Below are 14802 nucleotides of genomic sequence, written 5' to 3' on the forward strand. Positions count from 1 at the left end.
TAATGTTTTCGTGTCAGTTCAGTGAACTCGCAAAGATGATGATTTTATATTATGTAGGTAATAATCTAGATTAGGCTTACACATATAGTACTTTTGTTAGGGTCAATTCCCACTGAAAGAGCAGCGGCCGGCAGCGGCCGTAATTGCAAGGGATTGAGCGCTCACGCGGCGGGCCGCGCGGCGCCGCGCGGCGCCGCACCGCGCCGCGCTCTTACATTTTCCGTGCTCTTACGGCCGCTGCCGGCCGCTGCTCTTTCAGTGGGAATTGACCCTAAATGTTCTTTGTTATTTTATTTTGTTGTTATATTTTCTGTTTCTTGTTACTTACCCAAATGCCATAAACTGTAGGTATTTCTTTTGTTTTATTCTGGTTTTCTTGAACAAAAATGTAGAGTAAACTGTAAAAGTAGTTCATAATTGCTTGTGATTGAAGGCCTAAATGAAATAAATGATTTTTTATTTTGACTTTAGAGTTCTATTTAATTGTATAATATTCGCGAAAGTGTCAAAAATGTAGTTGTTTCACTAATATTTAAGCGTTTTCTTTGTTTTTTCGTATCGTTTTTCCGGAGCTCACTGATTGACGTTTTCACTGTCTAGAGACCGGAGCCGGGAAAAAATGTCCAGTTAGTGAAAATTAAATTATACACTTTTGTTTTTACCAGTAAGTGCCTCACTAGCGCATTGAATTATCTGTAATGTTAGTGATAAGGTTGATGTGATTGCATTTTTGTTAAGAGTCTAATAGCTTATAAAATAACATACTAACTGAAAAGAATTGTTGTGTAACTGAAAAGACTTGTTGTGTATTTATGTAAAAATACCTACTTTGAACTGTGATCTCTTCTTTGTTCCTTTTTTGTGATTTTAAGTGAAGCTTTCTTATGTTTAGATCCTGGTGTAAACCTACTAAGCCTGATTTTATTTTAGGTGTTGCAGACTTTAATGTGCTTAGTTATTTTATTTTGTTGTTAGGTCTATTTTCTGTTTCTTATTACTTAACCAAATGCCATAAACTGTAGGTATTTCTTTTGTTTTATTCTGGTTTTCTTGAACAAAAATTTAGAGTAAACTTGTGATGAAGGCCTAAATGAAATAAATAACTTTTGGCTTTGAGAGTTCTATTTAATTGTCCAATTCGCGAAAGTAAAAATATGTCCAGTTAGTGAAAATTAAATTATACACTTTTGTTTTCACCAGTAAGTGCCTCACTAGCGCATTGGATTGTTATCTGTAAAGGGGTCTACACACCAAAGCCGCTGACCCGGCGGCACAGCCCGGCGGCACGACAGCCGCGGCATGTGGTGTTCTAGTAATTGTCAAATACTCTATGAAAGCCGGCGGCATGATTGTACAAAATACGGCCGGCGGGTTGGGCCGCCGGGCTGTGCCGCCGGCATCAGCGGCTTTGGTGTGTAGACACCTTAATGTTAGTGATAAGGTTGATGTGAATTTCTGGTTGTACTTTTATGTTTCTCTTTTTACCCACTTTTTGTTTTATTATTTCTTATTGTGTATCTTTGTTGTGTCTTTTGTTTGTAAAGAATAAATGTTTTAACCATATATCTAGCTTATAAAATAACATATTAGTCTTAAGTTTTTATAAAAGTGCCATAAGTAAGAAAATACTTGTTGTGTATTTATGTAGCAATACTTTGAACATCTAAGTGATCTCTACTTTGTTCATTTTTTGTGATTTTATGCAAAAGTTGAAGTTAATAAATCGTTGCTTCTCATATTGTTCTCTTTTATTATAAAAACCTCACTAATTTTCTCATAAAATTATAACATAATTTACCAAACTACTAAACAAGTATGTAAATAGCATGATTTGAATTATATGGGTCATATTAACCCACCTCCGAGTAACTTCCTAAAAAGTAGTGCTCAATAAGAATATATTGTTGTATGTAGGTATTCTTGTAAACTCTTAAGGTGCGTACGGATTGCGCGTACCCTGGTACGCGTACTCAGTTTACGCGTATCCGGAACGCCTAGTCCATACCTGCAGCTACGCGTTCACTCTTGGGGTACGCGTACCGCGCGAGCCAACTCGCAGCGCGAGCCACCGTCAGTCGGTTTTTGGTCGCGCGTCAAAGAGGACGCACGCGGCCGGCTACGCTATATTTGGACGGCAAAATGAATAAACACGCGTGTTCTTGTCGGAGTCATGGCGAATGACTGGGGCTCGCGGAGCGCTCTGGATCGATTGACCTCGCGTACAGGTTCGCGGCGGTCCGTACAGGAGCTGTACGTGTATCCAATGTACGCGTGGACAGTGTTTCCCAACTACGCGTAACACAGGAACGCGCTATCCGTACGCACCTTTAGACCGATTGACAAAATTGTATTCTAGTATGAAAGAATAAACTCATGTAGGCTCATGGTGAGTCTGATGATGGAGACGACGGAGTCAAGGGAACTCCTCAATGAAATATGGCCAGCATTAACCTCATGTTTGGGTTTATTATATTTTAATTCAGCACTGTGATAGGCCGCAGCGTTTTAACTAACAATGATTCAGGTGTCTTTAAATTTGGATTTCTAAGAAAATGAATTCAATGATACATAATAAATTATTTTATTTGAATACCAAACAGGATTACATTATATGTTATAAGTAGAATATTTATAACAATAGACAGCTATATATTAGGCAATAAGGTTAAGATTTCTATAAGGTTGAAAATGAAACGTCATTTGAGAGGAGAAAGATTTAATAAATAGATATAATAATTTTAGTCTAAAACAGAGTATCAGAACTAGAAGGACAATTTTAAAGAAAATGATGGTAGGAATCACAAATTGACTACACAGAACAATGAATTGCCAAGACAAAATGGTTTTGTTTAAGTTTACAAGCATGTTTGCATTAGAGCCGAATTCATAAAGTTTGACGTTACGTTCAACTGTCTGTTGAACGAGACGGTACAATCTTAGAGCAGGGTGCTATTATGTTCTATGTGTTAAATTCAAATGCAGATCACAATTGGAAAGCCGACATGTGTCAAAGTGAAATACCCAACACCGAGAACATGTTGTTTCAAGCAATTTGATATGTAATGCACAACAATTATAGGTAGTCAATAATTTATGTGATTATACACCTACGAATTATTTGCCGGACATACGCCGACTGTCAAGGTACCGTCCGTTTCTTAGGTACTACGCCTCTTGTACGTTTTGGTCCTTGAAGCAAATCGAGTGGTTTGCACGAAACATCCCGTGCCTGGGTGTCACGGGCTGAGCTCGGCTTATCGACTGCTGTACTGAGATAGAAATAAGCACAAAAATTATTAATGCTCATATAGTTTTGTTGCGAAAAGGAGATTTGTCTCACTCACTCCCACGGTGGGATTTTGATAGCATTAATATTTTTGGTGCTCTCTCAGGTTCTTACAATCCACCATCTTAGTGGGGCAATCGAGCTTTGCTTATTTAATTTATAAGCACTTTAGATGGTGAATTTTATCTTCAATTCACAAGTGAGGGATTGCGTTATATCGATTGCCGGCCCAGCGCTCATCTCGAGTCAATAGCACCCTGGATATACATAATAGTTATAATCTCTAAGTTACAATACATTATTACGTATTAAATAATAACTTCATTCATATATGCTAAACACAGTAGGTATTAGTTATTGATACTTACAAAAAAGTAAAATATTTATAATCGTAGCTTTAGTTTAGTGCAAGATTGGAAACAGTGGGAAACATTGTAAGTATTGAGTGTACCGATGTTGTTATCACTCTGACTTTATACTTGCATATTACTTAACTGTCTTGGTGTAACACGTAGTTTAGGTGGAAGAGAGTAAACATAGACGAGGAAGGGAGTGCGGAAGCTATCGGAAAGAGTCGGGAAACACTGACGCATCTTGAACAGCGAATAATACCGGTATTATGTTTATCTCACAACTAAACTATCGCCACACATATCATAACAATCCTTTAATCTCAGAGGACATTTTATGCACCATAGATTACATGTGATATTACATATAGAGTGGACAACTCAAAGGCGATAAGCATATTCGAGGAAGAGCGTAAACGTATCTAATTAGATATTAGGAAGAAATTGTAACTTTATTATACATAACCCCGCTATAGCGCCGCTAAAGTAAACTAAAAAAAATTGTTTCAAAGCTGTAGATCGTATGTATGTATAAATTAGCACCCATTTAATGCTAGCAATAAACTAGAGAGCGCGGTGCCGAACCGTCTGTTCTTCAACTATCAGGAATAAAACCTGAACTAAACGATTTAATACAAGTACATCTACCCGCAGTCAGTCGTCTACTGCTTAAAATACTGGAAGACAGTAAAATAATCGTCTGTGGAATTCAGAAAAATCAGCTATAATGACTAGTCGCGGAGCATATAGCGTTTGAACAGAACCCTATCTAATATTGGGTATATATAAACCTATCTATCTAAGGTGACGTTCGCAGGTGATTCGCTCACATAATGCTTTGTGATACGCGTATTGAGACTCGAGTTTTACAGACTAATATCTTTCACTGGACATTATAAGATCGTTCGTGATGTCAGCATGCGACGTTGCCGCTTCGTCTAGTGTAGGAGCGTGCGTTGTTGCCACTCCGTACGTCATTGTGATCTTTTGTTAACTTACAGCATCCCGTTTTGATGAATATGGGAGCTTGTACTAAGTTCGCAAGTATGTGCAGCAAATCACCTCACTGCTATATTAAAGCAATGTCAGACTGAATACATGAAACTGATTATAGAATCAACTGCACAGTCAGGAAATATATAGAATAGAAACACTGAGAAAATGCATAGAAACGTTTGGTGTCTGCGTAGAAGTAAGGAATATTATAAATAACTCTTATAAACATCTACTTGCTAATTCTAATTCAAAATACAACGTTAATTCCACTTTAAACACTTAGAATAAAAGGCTTCATTTAGGATGATGTACATACCGTTCATGTTTAGAATTTAATTATCTTATTACCAAAAATGACACAGTTATAAAATTCGACCGAACACCTAATAATCTGTACACAATCAAAAAATGATATATTAAAAATATTATTTTCTTTTCATTTTATATTTGTCCTGAGGTTAGATATTTATATTTTACGGAATTTTATACTACGACACTTAATAGAACATCGATTTTATATAACAGATATGTAAAATTACTGAGAATATAAAATTTTCACGACATCATAATATATGTATTTGTAAAGTTTGAGACGCTATTGAATATATTATATAAGAAGACGTTTTGGTGCAACTGTCGGTCTGCAACTGCTCAACGATATATAGTATGCGGTATATAAATATATAGTCATAAGCACTGGCGGGTGAGATTACGTGAAGGTACGACAACTTGAATACTCAGCCAATAGACCATCAATTCCACAATAAATACACATTGTTAATAAACAATATTACATCGTAGTGTTGTGCGAAAACAAAATCATTGTGCATTTGATTCGATATTCCGTTCAATAAACTAGCTAGCTACAAGCAAAATAAAATGTCGCTCAAATCATGTTCGTTATATAAAACGAGAATTTGTCCATTACATATCTATGTAAAGCTACTAGTAAATAAATAAAAAAGCGTGCTTAGAACATTAATGTTAGTCAATTAGTTTAGAGAAAACAAATAATACAGCCACAAGAGTGCGTTAGTCAAATGGCGATACACTGCAAAAACATATTATAAAATTATAAAAGAAATACTATACATTGTGTATTGTGTAACTAACTTACTATACCTAGGTATGTAGTTGTTATAACAAACATAATGATACCCTTACTGTAAATATATTCATTAATTTGATATTCGTATTGAGATTATGGGCGTCGCGTTAATACTCATTGGTTATTCGAACGTACTTTTATGTGTTATAAAAACTACATATAATGAATGACATTATAACAAATTGTGTATAATCCATAAGATCATGTCAACTAACGTGGTACGGGGGTGAGAACAAGCGCTAATCTATTCGATATTCTTCAACTGTATTGTGATAAATATTTTGAATAAATAAATATACTAAAATGTATTTTATATATGTAACCTATTATAATATAAGATTCGATTACTACCAATTGTTTGTATGCTGGGCATCTTTCAGACTGACGGTGGCGGCCGCTGCGAGTTCACACACACTAAGTAGCGAGAAGTCTGTCTGGAAGACGGGGTTACACAATCATATTCAGTAAGTAAACACACGCGTCAACTGAACGAGAGCGTCACATGTTATCACAATGGTTTGTTTCAAGCGTCAAACGAATGACTAAAGTTGCGCGGACTAAATATTCATTAATAAATTCAGTCTGTTTTATTGCTTTAGAAAAGTCTATACTAAAAATCACGTAAACTACGACATTTATACAACATTTAACATAAAGGCGGGTTCGCAGCGGCCGTCGTCTCGCGACCTCAGGATGGGTTCAGGGCTTCGCAGAAAGACCACGGGTAACGAGGGGCTTCTACTCAATATATCTATTATATATCATAACAATTAATAGCAGTCTTGCCACAATACCTTCATAGACCTTTTGTATAGAATACACAAATACTATATTATAATGTAAACATGTTGTGGTAGCGTGTGACTCCGACCAGTGTAACGTGGTGGTCCCTCTTCGGCCGCCCTAAAGCCGGTTGAAGGTCGAACCGAGTCCAGTGTGAAACACTCGATCTAACTACTGTCAATTGTTACATTTCATATCATACTAATCATATTAAAAAACCCTTACAAATCATTTTGCAACGTAATCATTGAATAATAATACTTAGGCTGACTCGGGACAATTATAATGAATTCATAAATTTTCATCATTCATTAAAACTAAACCTTAATAATATCAGCTACGCGAATAAATCAGCATGAATATTCATTATAATACAAATTAATATTAACTGTATATTATCGTATTTGTATGTGTCGTTTGTTGCGTACATGTCTTCCTAAATTGTGCTATAAGACGGTGTCTTTTCATTGCTAGAGCTTGCCTTTGTTTCGGGATGTATTAAGAAAATTAAGGCATATGGTGCGAACATGAGAACACACACTTAGATCAACATATATAACTAATGATTTGTGTCGTTATTGCGTTGTAATGTAGGTATCGTAAACTCAGTATATGTTCTCACATCGTCAGCCGACTTTACTGATGAATACGTCGAGTTGTTCAATAGTGTTGTTGTCCGCTAGCAGTGAAAAGACAGCCGTATGTACTGCCAAGTGCCCGAATGTTATGTAGCCACGTGTGATCTGCCCGAGACCTATCGAATAATCTCATAATATCTGCACGAAGCAAATACACTAGAACCGTCTAATTGTCATGTTCGTTAATAGTCTGGCTAGACATAAGTAAAATTACTAAATATATTAGTATATCGGCAGATGACACACGCAGCTACACTGACTTTCTGTAGGCAAGGCATTAACATCGTTAAATTAATTTAAACAAATATATATCAGTAATCTACAGCATATTTTCACCAGTTACGGTTAATTTAACTGTCAAATAAGACTTTAGAATATCGTTTATCAGATGTATAGCAAGACACACTTATAATTTTAAATATACGGTAAATGATTGCATTAAAAGTTAAATTGAATCATTAAGATCTAGAAATTCCGAAAATCTCATATTACACCAATGTATTGATTGCTGGAACATTCAATATTTGTAGATATAATAAATTATTATTTCGATAATATAGGGAGATACCTAATTGGATAAAAATTTAGACGCGATATAAGCGGGCAAGTGAGTTATGCACATGCAATATTAACATATCGATATATGCTTAAGTATATCGATTGTATGTAGAATTGTGCAATCAATGATACTGGGATAAGAAGTTAAGAGATGCACAATTGTTGAACGGGCATAAATATGCGATTTGACGACTGCAGATATATTGTAAATAGAATGTATCGGCATAACATGAATGTCTTTAAGCATGAGCACTAACGAGCACTCGCGAGCCCGCTTATTCGACAAGCCGCAAAACGTTTGTGGGCACAGAATGTGTATTTAACCTAACTAGTATTAATGGGAAAAATCTTTGAACACTATACACATTACAGTCGCACATTTTGTCCTGCTGTTTGGTTGTTACTCGGGAAGTTTTTACACAAGTCGAATTCCATCTAGGTCAACGAATAACTTTGTCTGTCTGTCTTTTATAAATGTATTTGTCTTTTGGTGTTTTCGTTTCGTTAAAGAGCTTAGAGATATATAGAAGACAAAATTCCGTTAGTCTAACTTCATATTATTATCAAAATATTCATGTTTTCTCCATAGACCTATCTAACCGTAAATACTCTATCTTTGGAATTATTGCTGCGTTTCCGTTATTTCGTATCTTGTAAATAGCATCTATTCCTCTTTAAGTGATGCTGTATAAATAATATAATTTATTTCAACTATTTTATACTAATGTTTGTACTACGTTTCTACTGTTCGCTCTGTAAATATGAACATTAGATTTGTGTAACCATACTAGCTGTAGAATCTCGTCACAACCATTTCTTGGTGTACTCGCCTTAAACCTTCCCATCTCGCCTCTATAGCATAGAACTAACGTAACCATTTATATTGCAAGTATTTGTGAACAAGAAGCACAGAGCATAAACTATTTAAACTTTTACAAACCCTTATAACCTTATTACATGTAAGTGAGTAATAATTGTGGGAAATGTAGCAAACAGCCAAGCAACAGGACAACAAACTGATCGAATGTGTTACGACGCGTTACTTTGCGCACTAGCTCTTACAAGCATTGTAATAAGGGTGATATTATACAACAGTTTTATATAAGTGTGGCTAAACTGAGTGGTACTTGAGTACTAACGTTCACTGAGACTGGGGATCGCATTGCAACAGTCGTACGATAGACGGGTCGCTCTTGGCGCCCTCTATGAACTCTTCTAGAGAGAGTTTTCCGTCTTTGTTTCTGTCCATTTGTCGAAATATTTTGTCGGTCCGCTTCTCGGGCGTCGACTCGTCCTCGGGCATCTTCATTACAGACCCCACCATTTTGTATATGGCCTGAAAATTGACAAACAGAGGAATTAGTAGTTATAGAAAAAAATAAAATCACAGTATAAAAATATATTACAATTGAAAAGTGTGTAATTCATTGATCGATAAGACGTAGACTAAAAATAAAGTATTGGAAAAAGTTAACACTCAAGAGTACTTAAAAGAATTAGTTCTTGAAACCAGAAGAGCGCCAATCGATTAGTGAGCACTAGTGTACTTGTAGTTTTATTCTTTGCGTTAAAAATTAAAAGTATACAAAGTTATAATGCAGCTTTACTGCATTATAACTCGTATTCGACGTACAGTATAAATAAAGCCTTGCTATGTCCAACACTGCACGTGTATGTAATTAAACTGTCCATAATTTCTTATTTAAATACAGTTTCTGCCTTTATGAAATTCTTGGTAATACTAATTTTATTTACCTTATTATGAGCTGTTTACAGTTATGAACTAGCTAGCAATATATTAAACCTTATTTACCCTGCAATGTTTGCCCACATAGTTTATTAACTCTATTAGCTTTGAGATAGTTTATATTTCCAGGAAATAGAATACTCGTTTGATTATAAAAAATGTTTAATTAAGCTGTGACGGAGGATATTAAATGGGAAAGCAAATTGTCAATGGGAGGGACACGCCCTCTGGTCTTTGGAGGCGGGTTGTAATTAATACATCCTTGTAGCACAGACACAGAATTGTGGTGATATAGCTAGAATATTATGTAGTTTATTGCATTTATTAGATTCTTTAGAAGATCTACGGGTAATCTAGTTATGAGAAGCGCCAGTAAAGGCTCTAATAGACAGAAAATAGACAGTTCCCGTGCGCCCACAGCGAGACACTGAGAGGGATCATCTCATCTGCCTAAACTTTTCCCAACTATGTTCAAGTCGGCTTCCAGTCCAACCGGGCGCAGCTGTGAACCAGTGTTTTTACACAGACCGACTGCCCGTTTGACATCCACAACCCAGTTATCTGAGCAACCCGATGCCCCTTGGTAAGACTGGTTGTGAAACTTTTAAGACTATTAGTAGAATGCCAAGGATATTCAAATGACAGCTGTACCTACAGTTTATCTTGCCTTTAAAAACATAGATTTCAGTCGGTCATCAACTAAACAAAATGTGACGAAAAATAGGCTGTCATCTGGAATCTATACTAATATTATAAAACGCAGGAAATACTGGTCCTTTTTGAAAAATTATTTTATCCAGGAAGGCTATAGCCTACTTTTTATCCAGGTTCCTGCAGTTTCCCAAGGGATGCGAGTGAATTCTTTTATCCAGGAAGGCTATAGCCTACTTTTTATCCAGGTTCCTGCAGTTTCCCAAGGGATGCGAGTGAATTCTTTTATCCAGGAAGGCTATAGACTACTTTTTATACGGTTTCGTGCAGAGGTTCCCAAGGGATGCGGATGAAACCGCTGGCAGAAGCTAATATTCTAGAAAATTCTACTTACAGTGACAATTTCGAGCATCTCCTGCCTCGAGATGTACCCGTTGCCGTCCAGGTCGTACATCGAGAAGGCCCACTTGAGCTTCTGCTCGAGCTTGCCGCGTGACGTCACGCTCAGCGCGCACAAGAACTCCCGAAAGTCTATCGTGCCGTCGCCGTTCGCGTCGAAAGTCCGGAACACGTGTTCCGCAAACTGGGGAAGAAAGGTTGGTTATGTGATTCTGTTTTAAAAAGTCTCATGATGATGAAAAAATGTAAGGCCTGATATCACTGGTTACCGATAAACTGTCCAATAGTTTTCTGAGTTAATGCTCGTTATGTGTAAGGTGCTTACAATTTCTGCTAGATTTTGTCATTCGGAACTTGTGGGACCAAAAGATGTAGTTTATTATTTGTCACATCAGTAACCGGTGAAACTGACTATAAGACGTTTATCTATTTTTTAAATTGTCGGTGCAATTCAATTATAGTAATGAAATTTTGGGGGTAATCTTCTATCCAGGAGCTGCTATATTGTTTCACAAAAAATATTAAAAAAGAAAAGATTGTGCGTACCTTACTAGCGTCGCCATACGGGAAAAAGTTCCCATATATTTTCTTAAATTCTTCTACAGACAAATGTCCACTGGGGCAATCCTTTAGAAAACCTTTGTACCATTCTTGTATCTCCGCGTCTGGAATGTTATAATTTAAACATATAAGTAACAACTTCATTTACTGTATTTTCCTAAAGATGGGTTAATTACGATAATCTTTTTAACAGTCCCACTCTAAGGCACAAGCCTCTTCTCATACAGAGAAGGAATGAGCTTCAATCAAGGTACTTGCTCAAAGTGGTTGGGTGATTTCAAACTCCAAGTCCTGATATTTAAATAGTTGAAAGAAGGAGAATCCACCTATTTTTCAATCAAAGTCAAATGTTTTTATTCCAAGTAGACCTTTGCAGGCTTTTATGAAACGTCAAACTAGTTGCACGGTTTCAAAAAGTTGGTCTCATGTAGAAGTGTCAAACTCGTAAGTATATCGTAGACAGTTTTTTTCCTGAGGGAGTAAGAAGATTATATTTTTATTTAAGTGAGTAAGTAATGTATAAAATACCTGAAAACTCAGTATTCTGCTTCAAGTCCTCCAGGACTTCTGGCTTTAATTTACTATTTTGTTTGCCCATTTTTGTTGTCTGCTTATATTTTGGAAAGGACGTTAAAATATTACACAACCTGCTTGCTTTTAGTTAATCAAATCTTGTGCCCTAAAACATAATAATTATGTAGTAAATGCTGAAAAAACAAATAATAAGACTGTTGTATCGTGTTGCAAAAAAACTGCTAAACCCCAAAAAAAATATACTCCGACTTCTATTTTTAACCTAATCGGCAAATCATTTTTGATTTTGTGAAACCAGAAATTGTTATATTAGTAAGTTGAAGCAGTTTTCTTACAACTAAAATGAAATAATTCAAATTTGAAAATCTACAACTAATTAAGCTTATTTACAAACGTTATTACAAAGTTTTAATGACTGTAAGTTAACACTTAATTACTTGAACACAAAAAAGTTGTATTGTATTGATTGGATTTTAATTATTCTGATGAATAAAATCGATAACGTTTGCAAATAAATTCTAGAAAGTTATAGAGAAAAATCTGACCTTGTCGCAGTCTTCGAAAAACGCTCTTTATTCGGAGCAAAAGTTCAAAATTAAAAAGCAATAAATAAAAAAAAAGAAAATAAAAATGGCAATAATGTGCACGACATAGTTTATTTATTACTCAAAATCATGTAGCTAGCATTATTGGGAAGCTTCGAATATCTGTGAGTAAAATTGAAAATTAAATTCTACGTTTCGAATATTTCCCAGAAGTACCAATATTGGAATTAAATACCACTGATATTAAAGGCTTATGTATCTTTGTGTGTGTACGGTACACACATATGCATCGCTTATTATGTAATTACTATGTACATATAGGTGGGTTGTTATGAAAGAGATGGATATACAGGGTGTGTAAAAGGGGGTTGTGGGATGTACATTATGTACCTAGCCAAATAAATCCTAGATTATAAAATACATTTCCATTTCCACGTAATGGGAATATTGGAGGCGTATTAATTCACTGCGTTTGATCCATTTGCAACATTTTTACTTTATATGGATTACCAGTGATTAAACGTAATATTTTCAGCACTACATAATATTTGTGTGCATAAATCCTTTTTTATATATAAAATGGAATTTTCTGATTGGTTGTGGGCGGTGCTAGAGTTACTCCGCCCACGTCATTTCTAGGAGAAATGCAATCAATATCTTCGATTAAATGTAGGCAATTATTTCGGGGGTAGTTCCCAGAAATGTAGTATAGTTTGTGTGAAATGCCTTCATACAGGCCTTGTAGGGGATGACTTGCAATTTAGTATGGTATTAGTGAGAAATCATTAGGCTGAGCAATCGATAATTTAGACCTGAATTTAGAACTGTATAGACCATTTTGGATATAATGCGAATTCCTTTGTGGAAAATGGTGAGTGCTCTTCTGTATAGGTCCATCTCTCTCTAGTATTTTACAGTGTAATTCTGTACTGGGATGTTAGTGTGATTGGGCGTTTCATGGTGTTTTTTTTTGAGTAGCAAGGTAATCCTTTCTTGCTGATAACTGCAAAATGCATATGGATGGTGTTGGCAGTTTGAAATGGGCGAAAAAATTCAGGTTCTTAGTTGTTCAACCTCCGTCTTATAGCAATCTATTATGAAAAATAATGTTTTTGACGTCCAAAATTAGGCTGACATAGTTTTTATATTTCAAACCTTATAGTGATGAGAATAGAGATCAAAATATATAAGCTGTCTTGCATTATTGATGGACGTCAAATTAGTTCTTTTTCATAATAGATGCGCATTTTGCTCTCTATGGAAAACATTCACCAAAAATAAAAACAAAACGAAATCAAAATTCGGGGTGATTGAGAACTAAGTTCGTTTTTGTAATTTTATTGAAGAAAAATTCGATCGTATACCCACCTAGCGTATAGAGATAGAACATACTGTCTACATGATTTTGATTATTAACTATTAAATATAATATTAATTTAATTATTTAAAACTACGATGTCGTGCACACTATAATAATGAGACAAATAATTATGAACTATTTTTAAATCAGTTTTAATAGGTACTGAATGCTTAATGTGAATTCATTAAAAATATTATGTATTCTTAGAAATACAACATATATTAATGGGACATATTGTGGATACTTTCATCTATTACAAGTGCTGAATGATTCTAATAATTTGTTCTGAAGCGATTTTACATAGTAATTAAAATAACCACGTGATTGGACTGCAAATACTTTACTCAGACTTGATGAAGTAAAGCGGGGTCCACACAATGAGTGTCTATGGTACTTGCTATTGATCGAATGTAAAGTTATCGATGTTTCCAGCGACCTCTGTCGAATACTTTGGGTAACAAAGTATGTACTTCACGTAAAGTACGCGCGTGTCGACACCGCTTAGGTACAGTTTTGTCAAGACAATATACAACAGAACCCTAAAACATATTCATCTCACTGATGTTATACAAACTTAATTCAATTATATTGAATCTAACAACCTGCATTATAGAAATTAATAAAATCAAAATTTGTGCGTCTATCGCAGCTAGTTACAATAATATCTTAAATTATATTCTATGTGTTACAATCTACTTGTAATATATATAAATAATGTAAATTAATTGTGATCGGAACTTACTGCTAACGGTACGATTACAAATAATAAAAATAAATAAAAGGTAACTACTCTGTTAGTAAATTTAAACAATTTTAAAATACTTTTGACCAAAATATCAAATGAGAAATGCATTTTTTTTGTAAAAAGGTTGCGTTGTTCAGCAAACTAGACGTGTCATGAAACATAAGTACACTCAGGAATATTAATGTTTACAACATTTTAATTACCTTATTAATTATTATATAAAACGAATAAAAATAGGCTAAATGATTCCTAATTAACATTCATTCATTGTAATTTCAGCTTACTATAAAATCACAAGTTAATTTATAGGTTAATAATGTAAAATGCCACGCCCGATGAACAGAGTAGTCCCTTCGTTACAGTTTGAGATTTCATGAGACCAAAGTATTGACTTATGTCCTAACCAATATTTAAGTATAAAAATGGGCGATAATGCTCAGAGAACGAACGTCTCACTAAGAATTTAAACCTAACAGCAAGCAGCCAGTGGCGCCCTCACTAAGATGTTACATCACTTTTTGTTGCCAATTTCCGCCCTAGA

At 35.1% G+C, this 14802-nt stretch overlaps 1 protein-coding gene across 3 annotated transcripts in view; it reads right to left on the bottom strand.

Moving 5' to 3' along the window:
- Positions 1–5814: 5814 nt before the first annotated feature.
- The window catches only part of LOC135117304 (neurocalcin homolog), a 108699-nt gene continuing 99711 nt past the window's right edge, over positions 5815–14802 (bottom strand). For 2 of the 3 annotated variants that reach the window (XM_064036244.1, XM_064036241.1), the window contains exons 2-5: positions 11606–11756; positions 11063–11181; positions 10512–10700; positions 5815–9055 (exon numbers count right to left, since the gene is read on the bottom strand). In XM_064036244.1, coding sequence (XP_063892314.1) covers positions 8861–9055; positions 10512–10700; positions 11063–11181; positions 11606–11675 — 573 coding nt within the window. In that variant the 5' untranslated portion in view covers positions 11676–11756 and the 3' untranslated portion in view covers positions 5815–8860. Of the gene's footprint in view, positions 9056–10511; positions 10701–11062; positions 11182–11605; positions 11757–12156; positions 12182–14802 lie in introns of all 3 variants that reach the window. The other variant, XM_064036242.1, reaches the window with a different exon arrangement.

This window comes from Helicoverpa armigera, chromosome 1 (genome assembly GCF_030705265.1).
Source record: "Helicoverpa armigera isolate CAAS_96S chromosome 1, ASM3070526v1, whole genome shotgun sequence".
Taxonomy (NCBI): domain Eukaryota; kingdom Metazoa; phylum Arthropoda; class Insecta; order Lepidoptera; family Noctuidae; genus Helicoverpa; species Helicoverpa armigera.